General features: G+C 37.3%; 1 protein-coding gene across 3 annotated transcripts in view; it reads left to right on the top strand.

Annotated features, from left to right (window-relative positions):
• SCFD1 (sec1 family domain containing 1) overlaps positions 1–17,252 on the top strand; it is a 108,057-nt gene that overhangs the window by 39,159 nt on the left and 51,646 nt on the right. For all 3 annotated transcript variants that reach the window (XM_024551354.3, XM_045188309.2, XM_045188310.3), the window contains 3 exons: positions 1,558–1,648; positions 2,239–2,312; positions 3,607–3,688. In XM_024551354.3, coding sequence (XP_024407122.1) covers positions 1,558–1,648; positions 2,239–2,312; positions 3,607–3,688 — 247 coding nt within the window. The remainder of the gene's footprint in view (positions 1–1,557; positions 1,649–2,238; positions 2,313–3,606; positions 3,689–17,252) is intronic.

The following is a 17,252-nucleotide window of genomic DNA, read 5'->3' as shown; positions in this document are numbered from 1 at the left end:
CTTCTGCAGACTGGCTATTGTAGGCCCCTAGACTGGGCACTGTACGCATCCAAACCAGGGATGTACATGCCTGGACCAGCGATCAAACCTGCAGCCCTTAGGTTATGGGAAGGGACAATGCTCCATCCAACTCAGCCACACTGGCCAGGGCTGTAATACTTTTTAAATACCTCCTTTTTAGTTGTGTGGGTGCTTTGACACTGTGACTTAATTTGAGCGGTAACATTTAATTGATGATTGATATACCATGACTTCTTTGTTTTTCAGTCACTTAGATATTTTACTTTTCCTAATAGCACATAGGTAAAGAGAAAAGTGTGATATGGTTAATGAAGAGAATAGAAATTAAATTTGTTTAGTATACAAGTATTATGATAAGCATTTTAAAGAAATAGTATTTGTAATATACAGTTTACCCATAAACAATGCAGGGGGTTAGGGGCACCAGCCTCACCCCAACCCCTACCACCACACAGAGGAAAATCTGCATGTAACCTTTTTTTCAATTACAGTTTGCACTCAGCATTATTTTGTATTAGTCCCAAGTATACAATATACAGGTTAGACAGTCATATACTTTACAAAATATTCCCCCTGATATTTCCAGTACCCACCTGGCACCATACATAGTTATTATAATTTGGTTGACTATATTCCCTATGTTTTATTTAAGTCCCTGTGACTATTTTGTAACTACCAATTTGTATTTCTTAATCCTTTCACCTATTTTACCCAGCCCGTCAAACCTTCTGCCCTCTGGCAATCATCAATCTATTCTCTGTATCTATGAGTCTCTTTCTATTTTGTTTGTTTATTTTGATCTTTAGATTCCACATGTAAGTGATATCAAATGGTGTTTGTCTTTCTCTGTCTGGCATATTTTTCTTAGCATAATACCCTCTAGGTCCATCCATACTGTCTCAAATGATCAGATTTCATTCTGTTTTATGGCTCAGTAATATTCCACTGTACATATGTCCAACAGTTTTTTAATCCACTCAGCTATTGGTGGGCACTGTGATTGCTTCCAGATCTTGGCTATTGTAAATAATGATGTAGTGAGCCTAAGGGTGCATATATTCTTTCAAATTAGTGTTTTGGGTTTCTTAATATATACCCAGAAGTAGAATTGCTGGGTCATAAAGCAGTTCTATCTTTAGTTTTTTTAGGGAATCTCCACACTGTTTTTTCATTGTGACTGTACCAGCCTGCATTCCCACCAGCAGTGCATGAGGGTTCCCTTTTCTCCACATCCTCGCCAACCCTTGTTATTTGTTGATTTATTGACGATAGTCTTTCTGACAACTTTTTGCTACTTGTTCTTTCTAACAAATATAAGGTGATACCTCATTGGTTGGGGTTTTAATTTACATTTCTCTGATTAGTGATATTAAGCATCTTTTTATATATCTGTTGGCCATTTGTATGTCCTCTTTGGAGAAGTGTCTATTCAGGTCCTCTGCCCACTTTTTAATTGAGTTGTTTGTTTTTTTGGAGTTGTCTTGAGTTCTCTGTAAATTTTCATATATTAACCCTTTCTGTGCAATATTGTTTCAGTCCATTCCCAGAAGTTGCTGAATCAGTTCAGCAAGAATTAGAATCTTACAGAGCACAAGAAGATGAAGTTAAACGGCTTAAAAGCATTATGGTAAGATTCTTTTTGCTTTTTTAGAATTATAGGGAAGCAGAAGGTCCTCTGAAGGGAGAAAGAAGTTAACATTTTTTCCTCTCATAAAAATCCAAGTTCATTTATTACTTTAATAACAAAAAAACTCAATTTATATAAAAGATTTTCTTCATAAAGAAATATAAATACTGAGGAGTAGAGAAAACACTTTCTAAAGAATGATATGTATTTGATTTGAAAATATATATATAATGTGGCTTTATTTTAGAAATACATGTTCCAGTGCCACTCTTTCTATACTTTGATCTAACTTCAGATTTTAGCTGTACTGTTTATTACTGTGTGACCTGTGACAAGTTTCTGGGCTGATTTCTTTATCTGAAAGTGCCAGCTGATCCTTTTTTGTAGCTATTGGTCATCAGCCATTTATTAGGCTGTTAGTTGATAGAATTTTTCTATAGCTGCCAAAGATACATACTTGCTCCTTAAAGGAGAATTGTTTTTCTGGGTGACCTAAATCTTATAGTTCATCAGTGATCTTAGAAATATTTTGATTTTTATGCTTGTACATGGCTGTATGAATAATACTGGGAACTTTTTTACCTTCCCAGGGACTAGAAGGGGAAGATGAAGGAGCCATAAGTATGCTTTCTGACAATACTGCTAAGCTAACATCAGCTGTTAGGTAAGGAATATATCCTCTTTGAAGTCTTCCTCTTGATAAGATTTATTTAGGAGGTAAATTTGTTAATATTTTTTCATAATGGGAAGTAGTAGGTAATAGAATATGAAGTCTGTCTGGAAAAAGTCCAGCCATTATTAATGTAAAGAGAATGGTTTGTGTGACATTAACATAACCTGGCAGCCAAGGCAAGTGGACTGGAATGCTCATGTGCGAACAATGAGGACTTCTCTGTGTTAGAGAGTGGGGGCAATAGATGCTGTTGAGTGAGCATCACACTCAAAATGAATGAGCAAGTAGAGCAACGAATCTGCATCAAATTTTGTGTTAAGCTTGAACATTCTGCCATGGATGCTATTTGGATGATTCAGAAGGCTGCAGCTATGGACAGCTGGTGATTGGCAGCTTCATCACAACAACATGCCCACTCATGCATCACATCTCATGCAGAATTTTTTGGTGAAACATCAAATCACCCAGGTGACTCAGCCCCCCTATAGCCCAGATTTGATGCCCTGTGACTTTTGGCTTTTCCCAAAACTAAAATCACCTTTGAAAAGAAAGAGATTTCAGACCATTGATGAGATTCAGGAAAATATGACGGGGCAGCTAATGGTGACTGGGAGAACTGTGAGGTCCCAAGGTACGTCCTCTGAAGGGGACTAAAGTGTAATTGTCCTTTGTACAGTGTTTCTTGTATCTTGTATCTTCAATAAATGTGTCTGTTTTTCATATTATGTGGCTGGATACCTTCTGGACAGACCTCATATACTTTTAAAAAACTAAATTGTCTTTTTAACACATTCAAGCTGATTTAAATTCCTTATATAGCAGATCATTTGCTTCTTTCAGTAGTTGGAAAATTGTGTAATGAGGGTAATTTTGCCAAGAAGATAATATTGGTGATAAAGTAATGCAGGTTGTTACTAAATTATCATTGCTACTATTACTTCATTACCTAAAGGTTAAATTCTTTCTTTTGGATACTTTAAATGCCATCAAGGAGAGAGAAATGTGTTTTAGAAATATAGGTACAATTAGATTTCCATTATTCTGATTTTATTCTAAACCTGCAAATTTTGGAACCAGAAAGTGAAATGGTGGAATAATGATTTTTGGGAGGCAGATAAACTAAGAAGCACTTCACCTGTGTTATACTATCAGTTGATAGTTAAACTCACTATGTTTACTACTTTAAGTTTCCTCAGAGGAAACACCCAAGTATGAATTTTATTACAGTCTGTGTCATTTTCTTAGAAAGTTTAATGATTAATTTTCAACTTTTTGATACTTGTAGTTCTTTGCCTGAGCTCCTTGAAAAAAAAAGACTTATTGATCTCCACACAAATGTTGCTACTGCTGTTTTAGAACATATAAAGGTAAATTTAACTGTTCTCCCCCCACAATATAATTTCTGTTTATGTAGGGTTTTATGCTTTGTAAGATGCTTTCATATTCATTATCTCTTCAGCTCTCACTATAGCATTGAGGTAGTGGTATTACCTTCACTTTTTGCAAATGAGGAAACTTAGTAATCTAGAGAGAGAATTCATTTGTCCAAGGTCACACATTCAGTAAACAGAGGGTAGAATCTGATATTTCTGTGATGTCACACTGCCTTAATATTTTCTGTACCCATATTATTCTTTCAACAGTGGACCTGCATCTAACCATCAGTAATACAGACTTAGAAATCCATTTTATTATAGTTCTAGCTAAAATTTCCATTAATAATACCATTTCATTATGTAACTTGGTTCTGAACTTTTTAGTTTTAGATGAGTGTTAGCATTACATCTCCTTACTATCTCCTATTGTACTGTGATTTCGAAACAAAGGTGGTGGACCTTCCATATGTTGTTATGGTTTTTCTCATTACTCTATTCATGATTACCCCATATTAGCTTGACTTAATTAGTTCTTCGGCGTTCTACAAGTATTTATTCTCTGGGCATGGAGGTGAATGTCAATGACAGCTTGACCATATCCTAGAATGTGACCCCCTACTTTCCATTTAATATGATAACATTTGAAAAAGCAATGTGAAAAGGCTGAATATATTTGCTACCTGTCAAAGATGTTGGTAACACCTTGGATTTACGGAAAAGGGACTTAAACATTGTTGGTTTTCAATGATTTAAAAAGTCACAGGGCATTAGAAAGAAGCTAATATAGATAGATGATGAGCATTGTGCAGCATGGGATTTAAACCTGCATAATTTCTGTTAAGCTAACAACCTGATTTTTTTCTTTGTTCCACATCTTGGTATTGCTAATTGCTGTTTTTGTGTACCTACAGGAATAGAAACAATTTCAGTCTATAAATGATTCTGTAGATATCTTCCCTTTTCTATGTAGCAGCTCTGTAAAGTGGAAAAAGATTGTACACATCTCTTTACCCAGGGTCTTTGGGAGATTTTAGAAAACTGCACAGCATGAGCCAAAACAGGCCATTTATGTGGAAAGGCCACTGAAAGCAGCTCGGGTGGGCCCAAAAGGTGGGAGGGAAGTATCCTGATGGAGACTCAGATATGGCTCCCACCTGCTGCCTCTGTGGTGGGAGGGCTCAGCAAAGGAACAGTGGTCTCTGCCAGCACATCTGTCTGGGAGAAAGCTGTCCTCGAGCTCTTGTCCTGATGCCAGACAATTCAGTTTCTCCCTGTATGTCCCTGGTGCCTTTTGAGCTGGGTTGCCCTTTGAGCTGCTGTCCCAGAGCTGGAGATCGAATAAGTCCACTCATGGGACCTTTGAAAGGAATGCCCGGGACTCCAAAAGTCCTCCGTCTCACTCAGTCTCAGTCCCCACTGGTTTTTACAGTCAGAAGTTAAGGGTACTTCTCTTCCTATACTAGAACCCTGGGCCAGGGGAACTGGTATGGGGCTGGGACTCTTCGCTCTCAGAGCGACCTCCACAGCCAAGATATTCCTTCCAATTTTTACCTGCCACACTTGGTGTTGGACCAGCCCTTTCTGCATCTCTGCCCCTCGTACTAGTCTGGAGATGGCTTCTTCTGTAAATCCTTAGTTACAGGACTTATGTTCAGCTAGATTTCATGCAGTTCCCAGTGATGGTCTTCCCTAGTTCAGTTGTGATTTGATGTGTTGTGGGAGGATGCAAGTACCACATTTACCTACTCTGCCATCTTGACTAAAAGCCCAATAATTCATACCATTTAAACCTTTCCATTAGCAGTTCTTTTATTTCTTACACGAACGTAACTTTCCCTACTTACTAGTTGTTGCATAATGGCTTCTGGGACTACTTAAACAATTTGCAGAGAAATTTTAATTTTTTTAAACTATTTTTATCCCACCTGCATTGCCAAATTGAATTACGTACTCTTTAGCACCTGATACCTAAGAAAAGGAAGAGATACCTATGTGTAAATCATAGATGAGAGAGAAATGCCATTATGTACTCGTTTACCTAATGCTCCCATTTCAGAGAAAGAGCTGTAACATCAGAATAGTCCATCCCCTTGTAGCCAGCAAGGGACAGGCTCTTAGTGTTGTGGATACAACACTAAGTTGTAGTGGTGTTGCGGATCTACTATTCGTTGGTGCTGAACCCTCATTTTTGTGTTGCTGCTACTTACGGAGAAAGTTAAGAGGTACCAAATGAGATCTAAAGACATCATCTGATCAAGCACACATGTACAGCCTTAGGTCTACCCTCTGGGCAAAGCTCAGCCCTTGGTAGCAATACTAGCTTGTAACCACAGCCCTTCCACCAGGGGCTAATTTTTCATTCACTCAACTTCTTTATTTTTCTTAGGAGAGGATAAGCTTTCACAATAAAGAAGAAATTATCTTACTTGATCTCCACTGGTCAACACACCAGATTAACTGATGCCCTTTATTTCCTCTGTAAAACATAGTGGCAACTGGCCACATTATTGACATGCTGACAACCAACAGCTAGTGTGTTTTACAAGTCGAATTTTTTGCTTACCAAAGAAAGTTATTTCTATTTGATTTCAATCTACCTATATCGATTTATGAATAAGAAAAGAAGATTGTTTCTAGAAAACTTAAGTTCATGCCTTAGATAGACTCAATAAAGTGGTAATTTAATTATTATTTAAATTAGTAGTGGATTTTAAAAAATAAAAGATTAGAAAATTTCAAAAATATTAAAATTGCTTTCCAAATGTCTACAAGTTTTTTGTCCATTTCAAAGAAAGTGAGACTGGAAATCATAGGTGATCCCTTCTAGGAGTGTTTTATGCAAGAAAGGGGGGGAAATGTTAGTCAGTGAAACTCTGTACTCAAAGAAGACATCTTGAACCTCCATCAGGATTGGCAGACAATTTTACATTTCAGGTCTTAAGTTAAAAGGAATTTTTTAAATGTGTATATACAACGTAGATTTTTTAATCATTCTTCACTTTAACTGACTGATGAACTGCTCACTACTCTCCAGGTAACAGTAGGGAAGGAATTTTAGTGTCTGAGAAATAAGAGCATTTCTCTGGCTCGATTTTGACTGATCTTTTTTTTATTCTGGTTTATTCTATTACGGTTGTCCCAATTTTTCCCCCTTGGCCCACCTCTGCCCAGTTCACTCCCTGTTCCCAGAATCAATCCCTACACTGTTGTCCATCTGCATGGGTCATTCATACATGTTCTTTGACTAGTCTCTTCCCCTTCTTTCCACCATTCCGCCCTCCCCACTCCTGTCTAGCCGCTGTCAGTCTGTTCCATTTCTGTCTCTGGTTCTGTTTAGCTCATTTGTTTATTTTGTCCATTAGATTCCTCTTATAATTGATATCACATGGTATTTGTCTTTCACCGCCCGGCTTATTTCACTTAGTATAATATTCTCCAGTTCCATCCATGGTGTCACAAAAGGTAGGAATTCCTCCTCCTTTCTTTCTGATCGTAGCATTCATTTGTGTAAATGTACCACAGTTTTTTAATACATTCATCTACTGATGGCACTTAAGCTGTTTCCAGTACTTGGCTGTTGTAAATAGCGCTGCTGTGAACACTGGGGTGCATAGGTTCTTTTGAATTGGTGTTTCGGGATTCTTGGGTATAATCTCAGCAGTGGAATTGGTGGGTCAATAGGCAGTTCCATTTTTAGTTTTCTGAGGAAATTCCACAGTGGCTGCACCAGTCTGTGTTCCCACCAACAGTACCCTACGGTTCAAGTCTATTTGCTGTAGAGTGTCATTCAATGCTGCAATATTTTTGTTGATTTTTTTTGTTTGAAAAACCAAACTTTAATGCCCCATTGCTGACAGTGAGATGTTTGAGTCCCCTACAATGACTGTATTGCTGTGCATTTCTCTTAGATGCTCCTATATTGGGTGCATATATGTTTATAAGAGTTTTGTAATCTTATTGGACTACTCCCTTAAGTATTATGTAGTGACCTTATTTTTCTCTTTGGTATGGCCTTTGTTTTGAAGTCTGTTTTGTCTGATAAGTATTGCTACCCCAGCTTCTTTTTCATGTCCATTTGCATGGAAAATTTTTTCTATCCCTTCACTTTCAGCCTGTGTAGGTCTTTTGTTCTGAAGTGGATCTCTTGTAGACAGCATATGTGCGGGTCATGTTTTCTTATCTATTCAGCTATACTGTGCCTTTTGATTGGAGCATTTAATCCATTTACACTTAAGGTTGTTATTGGCAGGTACTTATTCATTGCCACTTTTCCCTTGGTACCTGTGTTCCTCTCTATTTCTTCTTAAAGCAGTCTTTTTAGCATCTCTTGCAATACTGGCATGGGGGAGATGTATTCTTTTAGCCTGTTTTTGTCTGGGGAGCTCTTTATTCCACTTTCTTTATTTTAAACAAGAGCCTTTCTGGACAGAGTAGTCTTGGTTGCAGGTCCTTGCTTTTCATTACTTGGAATATTTCATACCAATCCCTTCTGGCTTATAGTGTTTCTGTTGAGAAATCAGATGATAGCCTTATCAGAGTTCCCCTTGTAAGTTACTAGCTCTTTCTCCCTTGCTGCTTTTAAGAGTCTCTCTTTGTCTATAAATTTTGCCACTTTGATTTTGATGTCTCTTGAAGTGGGCCTCTCTGGGTTCATCTTGATTGGGGCCCACTGTGCTTCCTAGGCTTGCGTGACTTTTTCCCTCACCAAGTTAGGGATATTTTCTGTCATTATTTTTTTCAAACAGGTTTTCTATCCCTTGCTCATTTTCTCCTCCTTTTGGTATCCCCATGATGCAAATATTATTACATTTCACATTGTCCCAAAGCTCTCTTAAAAGATCCTCGTTTTTTCTTTTTAGTCTTTTTTCATTTTGTTGCTCTGGCTGTGTTTTTTTTTTTTTCCCTACCTTGTCTTCCAACTCTCTGATTCAATCCTCTGCTTCATCTAGCCTCTTTTTAATTCCTTTTAGAGTGTTCTTCATTTCAGACATTGCATTCTTCGTTTTCAGCTGGTTCTTATTCAAGGTTTCTATGCCCTTTTTCATGCTGATATAATTTCTAGAGTATCCTTATAACCTTTACTTTGAACTCTATGTCTGATAAATTGATTGCCTCGATTTCATTTCATCTGGAGACTCCACCTTTTCTTCCATTTGGGAGTTGTTTCTTTGTCCCCCCATTTTAGTTGTCTGTCTGTTTTTGTTTCTGTGTATTAGATAGATTGCTTCGACTCTGTTGTGGAGTGCCTTGTGTGTTAGGGTTGCTGTGGGACCCCGTGGTGCAGACTCCTTGATCTCCTGATCTGGATGCTCTAGGCATGTCCTCTGTGTGGGCTCTGTGGACTCTTCTGTTGTGTTTGGGTCCTGATTGTTATTGGCCCTTTCATTGGTGGGAGCTCCCCTCTGGCTGGCGGACTTCAGATGTTCAGCCCCCACTCTGTGCTGTACACTGTTGTGTGGGTACTGGCAGAACAAAGCAAACAACACAAAAACCACACCACAACAAGCAACCCCCCAACCACCACAATGTTACCAACAACAAGAGAGCAAGGAATAATAAAAGTGGAAAGAGAAATGGAAGAGTAGAGAACAGGGGCAAGGAAAAAGAGTATGAGAAGACCAATGGAAAGAAAAGTGATTATGAGGAGAAAGGAGAAGAAAACTAATACTCAAAATGAATGAAAGAGGAAAACAGGGAAAGGAACAGAAAAAGTAACAAAAATAATAAAGGGTAAGAAGTAAGTAACAATGGAGTAATCAAAGATAAGAGTAGAGTTGGAGATATGAAAGAAAAATTAGAGCACCAAAAAAAAAAAGGAAAAGAAAAAATAATTAAAAAGCTATGAAAAAGAAAAAATAGCAAAAATTATGAAAAAAGAACCAAGTGGATTTGTCTCAGCATAGTTTAGTGCTTGCCTTCTGGTTTCTCCCTTTGGATATAACTCTGATGTCTGAGTCTGGTGTAAGCCAGTGTCAAGTGCTGCCCACATCCAGCCCTTGGCTGCCTTTCCAAAGCTACAAGCGGTCCACAGTTTGTGGCTGATTCCTCTGGTCCTGGCTGCTCTACACACCTGGCTTTTATCAGCACTGGGTCAAGAGGCATGTCAGCAAATGTCCTAAGTCACCACAGGATCCGCCTCAGGACCCTCAGCAGGATGTCTGCCTGCTGATCTGCTGTCAGTCTTAGACTAGTCTCAGACCTGACTGTTTCCGAGAGGGTTTCTGGAGGAAACAGGCCTGTGATTCCAGGATATCCATGGCAGGTGGGTGTGTTCCCTCTCCCCTGAGGCACTAGTCTGAGTCCGACCACGATGATTTTCCTATATTTGGCAGGGTGGTGTGTGTAGTAGGCTTCCAGACCCACTGATCCACATCAGATCCACTGAGTGAGCCCCCTTGCTCTTGCCAGGGGTGACAGTGACCACATACCACAGACGAAGAGTCTGTTACACAGAGCAGTGGTAGGCAGGTTAATATGAGACACCTCTCTGGGGGGCTAGTGGTCAGCCCTGGGATCAGTAACCACCGCCAGAAGTCTCAGCCCCCAGAAGACTGCCAGGACCTGGTTAGTAGAGGTTCTAGGAGTGAAGCAGCCAGCAGTAGGAGTGGCTCCAGTGGCAGCAGCAAACTTCAGCACAGCTCACTGGCCAGTATTCCTGGACAATACAACACTGATACCAGCGGGGTTTCAGTGGCAGCAACGGCACACGCTGCCAGCAAATCTTCTCCTTGGTTCTCTTCACATTTTTATGACATAGATGTCATCACTCTTCCTTTTGTATCTGTACTGTTCCACTTGAAAGTCAGGTTTGGTGCCACCTAAGTGGCTTCCTGCTGCAAGGAACTTGAGGACATCCCCCTCCTTCATTTGCAGCACATTAAGGGCTCCGAACATTGTGAAACTTTCCCTTTCAATTACCTGGGAAATGAGAACAACACTGTATGGGCCGTTCTCAGGGTATCAAAGAAAAGCTAGAACAGTTTTATTTTTGTAGAAAAAAGAGTGAAAAGTACAAAGAATTTCCATATACCCCCTGAACCACCCACCCCCAGTTTACCCTGTTATTAACATTTTGTATTAGTGTGATACATCTGTTAAAATTGATAAGCCAATATTAATACATTATTAAAGTTCATGTTTATTGGGCTTTTTGTGTTGTTCATTCTGTGGGTTTTGACAAATGTATAAAGACATGTATTCTTATTACAGTATCATACAGAATAGTTTCATTGCCCTGAAAATCATCTTTGCCCCACCTTTTCATCCCTGTTTTTTCCCCCTGAATCCCTGACAACCACGGATCTTTTTACTGTCTCCACGGTGTTATCCTTTCCAGAATGTCACAGAGTTGAAATCATACAGTGTGTAGCCTCTCCAGGTCGGCTTCTTTCAGTTCATAATATGCATTTAAGATCCCTCCATGTCTTTTCATGGATTGATAGCTCATTTCTTTTTATTGCTGACTATTTTTTTTTGTCTAATGTACCACAATTTGTCCATTCAACTATTGAAAGATATGTTGGTTGCTTCCAGCTTTTTCACAGATATGATAAGGATGCAATAAACATTCCCTTGAAAGTTTTTAGGTAGACAGAAGTTTTCAGCTCTGTTGGGGAAATACCAAAGAGGGCGATTGCTAAATCATATGGTAACAGTATGTTTAGATTTGTGACAAACTGCCAACTGCCAAACTGCCTTCCAGAGTGGCTCTGCCATTGCAGTCCCACCGGCAATGAATGAGAGCTCCTGGTGCTCCGCAGTCTTGTTTGCATTTGCTGTTGTCAGTGTTGGATTTCAGCCCTTCTCATTGGTTGTTTTAATCTGCAAATCTCTAAGACATATGATGTGGAACATCTTTTCATATGCTTATTTGCCATCTGTATCTTCTTTGGTGAGGTATGCAAGTCTCTGGCCCATTTTATCATCAGATTGTTCTTACTGTTGAGTTTTAAGAGTTCTTTGTACTTTGGGGAGGGGAGAGTTTTTTGAATGGGTACGTCTTTTGAAAATACTTCCCCCTTTCTATGGCTTGTCTTCTCATTCTCTTGACAATGTCTTTAAGATAACAGAAAACTTTAATTAAGTCTAGCTTATTGGTTATATCTTTCATGGATTGTGCCATTGGTGTTGTATCTAAAAAGTCATCACTATACCCAAGGTCATCTAAATTTTCTCCCAAGTAACCTCTAGGAGTTTTATAGTTTTGCAATTTACATTTAGTTCTGTCATCCATTTTTAGTTAATTTTTGTGAAAGTTGTAGGGTCTGTGTCTAGATTCATTTTTTTACATATGGATGTGCCATTGTTCCAGCACCATTTTTTGAAAAGATTGTCTGTTTCTTTATTTAATTGCGTTTGCCTTTTTGTCAAAGATCAGTTGGCTTTATTTGTATAGATCTATTTCTGCACTCTTTTTTCTGTTCCATTGGTGTATTTGTGTACCACCAATGGAACAGAATGGTCTTAATTACTATGGTTTTATTATGTAAATCTTAAAAATCAGGTATTGTCCGTCCTCCTTAATTTTTTCTCCTTGACTATTGTGTTGGCTATTCTGGGTCTTTCATATCTCCATATAAACCTTAGAATCATTTTGTCAATATCTACAAAATAACTTGCTGCAATTTTTATTGGGATTAGTTGATTCTGTAGATCAAGTTGGAAAGAACTGACATGTTGACAATACTGAGTCTTCCTATTCATGAACATGAGGTATCTATTTATTTAGTTTTTTTTATTCCTTTCATCAGAATTTTGTAGTTTTTCTCATATAGATCATGTACATGTTTTGTTAGACTTACAACTTTCATTTGTTTATGGTTTGAGTACAAATGGAAACGGGATTGTTCTTTAATTTCAAATTTCAGTTCATTGCTAATATATTGGGAAACTATTGATTTTTATATATTAATCTTGTCTCCTGCAGCCTTGCTGTTGTCACTTAGTAGTTTCTGGAGATTTTTGTTTTTTCTGTGGTGTTTTCTATATAGACAAGCATGTCATCTGTGAACAAAGACAGTTTTATTTCTTTTTTTCCCATGCTGTATTCCATTGATTTCCTTTCCTTGTCTTACTGCATCAGCTAGGACCTTCAACGATGTAGCCATTGACTTTTGCATATCAGCCCTTGTGTCTTACAACCTTGCTATAGTCACTTGTTAGTTCCTGAAGTGTTGTGTTGTTTCTTTGGAATTTTCTACATTGACAATCATGTCATCTGCAAAAAAAAAAAAAAATAGATGATTTTATTTCTATCTTCCCAATCTGTATACCTCTTATTTCATTTTATGTTTATTGCATTAACTAGGGCTTCCAGTATAATATTGAATAGGAGTGTGAGAGGGTCCTTGCCTTGTTCCTGATCTTAGCAGGAAATCATCCATTTTCTCATTTGCATTCTGTTTTCTAGAAGACATGTAGAGAATTGGTATAACTTCTTCCTTAATGTTGGGGAGAATTCACTAGTGAACCCATCTTCACCTAATGCTTTCTGTTTTGGAAGCTATTAACTATTGATTAATTTCTTTAATAGCTGTTGGCCCATTCAAATTACCTGTTTCTCCTTTAGTGAGTTTTGGTAGATTGTCTTTCAAGGAATTGGTTTATAATGTCATGGGATCAGTAAGGATAGCCCTTCTTCCATTTCTGATATTAGTCATTTGTGTTCCTCTCCTTTTTTCATTGTTAACCTGACCAGAGTTATCAATTTGAAAGATCTTTTAAAGAACCAGCCCTGGCTGGTGTAGCTCAGTGGATGAGTGCAGGCCTGCAAACTGAAGGGTTGCCAGTTCAATTCCCAGTCAAGGCACATGCCTAGGTGGTGGGCCAGGTCTCCAGTTTGGGGCATGCAAGAGGCATCCACACATTGATGTTTCTCTTGCTCTCTTTCTCCTTCCCTTCCCCTCTCTCTAAAAATAAATAAATAAAATCTTTGGGGGTAGGGAAAGAACCAGCTTTTGGCTCCAGTGATTTTTTTTTTTGATTTCTTTTTAATTTCATTGATATCTGCTCTAGATTTTATTGTTTCTTTTCATCTGCTATCTTTGGATTTAATTTGCTTAATTAAAATAGTAAAATAAAATTTATAATAGTTTACAAGTACCATGTAAACCTCTATTTTTTCCAGAAATATTATAAAGCAGTTTTTGATATTTTGTTATAATATGATTGCTAATATTTTTTTCCATACCAGAGGACATGCTCAGAGAGAGGGGAAGAGATGGAGACAGAGGGAGAGAAACATTGATGTGAGAGAGAAACATCAATCAGTTACCTCTTGTGTATGCCCCAGCCAAGGACCCAACCTGCAACCTAAGCATGTGCCCTGACTGTAATCGAACCTGCAGCCCTTCAGTTTATAGGACAACGGTCTAACCGAGCCACACTGGCCAGGGCTAATATTTGTATTTTCTAATACTTACCATCTATAAAGATTACTTCATGTATATTTTAAATGTTTTATTAATAGATCACTTTAGTCGCAATTTAAATATTTTTACTAGGAGTCAGTGTATAGGATACATTTATAAATGAAGTTGTTTCCTTATTCTTAAAGAGGTTTAAGGCATCTTTCATAGATAGCACATATGACAGAATAAAGAAATAAAAGCTCATTATAGTTGCTATATAGTTAAAATGGTAATTCTCAACTTTGGCTTTGAAGTTTCTGGCAACCAAGACTTTAAAAAGAGAGAGAGGTGATTGAGTTTAAAAAAAGAACAAAACTTAAACTTCTCATCAGAAAGGGAAATTTCTGTTTTTTGTGTTTTTATTCTAAGCAAAATGTTTCCTAGCATCATATTACAAAAGACATTGCTCATATCAGGCACTATCTAAATTAAATCAAATGATTTTATGATGTAGTATTTTAGTATCAGTTACAATCATGGATTTCATGGCAACTTTAATAAAAGTCAAGGGTATAATATTAAAATATAACTAAGTGAGAGTAGTTTTATAAGTCACCAAGGTAGTAAGGTCTAAGTTTATACCATTTTAATATCTAGAGTAGAAAGAATGAAAGAATTGCACATTCTTTAATATCACGTTTTTCAGTTGGGCTTTTGATAGGAGTTAGCAGAGAAGTTGAGGTTACACATTCAGATTTGGACCTAGAATCCTAGAACTTTGGTGGTTTGGGTTGAGAGAAAAAAAATGTGTGTATTTGGAAATGAGATAACCAAGTAGTAAGGTTGATAGCCTGTTATAGAAATTGAAGATCCTAACCAGGTTCCACACCAGTACACTGTCCCATCTCTGCACAGAAGTGAGGTAAAGGTGTGGGGGCAAATGTTATTCAAGATGTCTAAGTCAGTGTGACATATGAGCAAGTGCCCCAAAGTACATATTTTCAGCCCGCCACCTGTGTTATAGAACACCTTCAAATACAGTTTCATGGATCACCTAGCTAGAATGAAAAGAGGAACGGTAAAAAGAAGGAAAAATACTCCTCAGTTGTAGGAAGGAAAAGGGAATTCACTTTATGTCCTATATGGGTCATGACAATTGTTTTTAGTTAGTCATTTTCAAAAGGCAGAATTTGTATGCTACAGTTGACGCTTGAACAACACAGGAGGTAGGGGCAACCAAGTTGAAAATCAACTCCAGTTGAAATCAAAAATTGCATTTTTGGTACAACGTTGTTTTAATCCACTCATGCAAAACCCAGGATACAGAGAGTCGACTGTATATTAATTGAAAAAAACCACCTGTATAAGTGTACTTGCACAGTTCAAACTCCTGTTGTTCAAGGGTAGACTGTACTTGTACATCCTAGAAACTCTTAAGAATTTTACATTACTGCGCAGAAAGGGGACAGCTAATTTTTAAAAGGGATTTTTGAGAAGTTCGTGGCTCTCCAAATTTATATTTACTAGCTAAAATTTGTATACCATATATAGACTCAGTTTTCAGTAAAATTCCTTTCTTATTCATTCTTAATATTCATTGAATTTACCAAAAGTCTGTTTATCTTGACCTTATTATTTTATATTTTTATTTTTTCTGTATAACTCTTGTAATATAAATTGTATTCTCCTTTGAACTCATATTACATAAAAATAATCAGTCTTTGGGATTACAGAAATTATTTCTCTAATCCCTTACATATATTATCCCTTATTTCAATAAACTGAAAAAGGACCTATAAATTATTTTGTCTCTGGCCAAAATAACCTTTTGGCACATATACATAAATTATGTATATTACAAAAAAACCAAATATGTACTAATTGACATATATACTTTTTTCCATGAAGCATATATGCAAAGGAAGCAATACATTGTACTTGAGGAAAATATAATTGTTTCTACTCTTTATCTGTGGTGTACATTGGAGTCTGACCCGGATTTGAATCTCAACTCTACTACTTCTACTCTGGTAACCTTGAGTAATACATGTTTCTGTGTGTCTGTTTCTTCATCTTTAATATGAGACTAATAATTTCTAGCTCCTAGTATTATTTGGAGATTTAAAATGAGATAGTCTATGTCAGTAGTTTTTAAACACTGTTCTCTGGTACACTTGAGACATTTAATGGGTCACTTGTATCTATTTTATGTGTAGGGTCTGCAGAAGATTTGGTTTGAGAGAGAGGGTTCTGAGGTTCACTGTTTAAAGACATTTTAATGCCATAGCTGTAAGTAAAGTGCTTCTACATAATAGATACTGAAAGATACCAGTTCACTTACACAGGTTAGAAAATTTCTACTCAATCTGTTCCTTCCTTCATGGAACTCTCTCCCAATCAGTGTACCTAAAGGCTTAGTTACTTTTGTTTAACAGCTTCATTGAGGTATAATTCACAAACCATGTAATTCACCTATTTAAAATGTACAAGTCAGTGTTTTTTAGTATATTCACACACTCGGTCATACAACCACACCCATCATATATTTTAGAACATTTTCTTCACCTCTAAAAGAAGCTCTCTACCCATTACCAGTCAAACTAAGTTGCTTTTAGATTTTGTTTTCATTGCTTATTAGAAGTTAAAGTGTGAGTAAATTAATATATCAAGAAGAACAAAATGAATCTAATGTTTCTTTACTGATTATATCATTTCATTTAGCTTAGTTTTATATATCAAATCACTGAAGATGTCATTGTTTACATTTTTCACTCTAGAAGTTCATTAATCTAATGACTTCTATTGTTTTTAACCCTCACCTGAGAATACTTTTTTTTTTATTTATTTTTTAAAGAGTTTATTTGTTTATTTTTAGAGAAGAGTTAGGGAGGAAGAAAGAGAGGGAGAGAAACATCAGTTGAGAGACAAACTTTGATCTGTTGCCTCTCCCCACACACCAGCATGGACTGTGCTGAGACCTAGACAGGCACCCTGACCCAGAATCAGTCTGGTGACCTTTCATCTTTGCAGGACAACAGCCAACCAACTGAGCCACGGCAGTAGGGCTGTTTGTTTGTTTGTTTGTTTGTTTTAATTGATTTTTAAGAGAGAGGAAGGGCGAAAAAGAAAGAAACATCAAATCAGTTGCCCCCCATTTGTGCCCTAACTGGGGGTCAAACCCGCAACCTAAGTATGTACCCTGACCA

Source organism: Desmodus rotundus, chromosome 7 (assembly GCF_022682495.2).
Source record: "Desmodus rotundus isolate HL8 chromosome 7, HLdesRot8A.1, whole genome shotgun sequence".
NCBI classification, from domain to species: Eukaryota; Metazoa; Chordata; class Mammalia; order Chiroptera; family Phyllostomidae; genus Desmodus; species Desmodus rotundus.
Note: the sequence above shows the minus strand (reverse complement) of the source record. Positions and strands in the feature narration are given on the sequence as shown.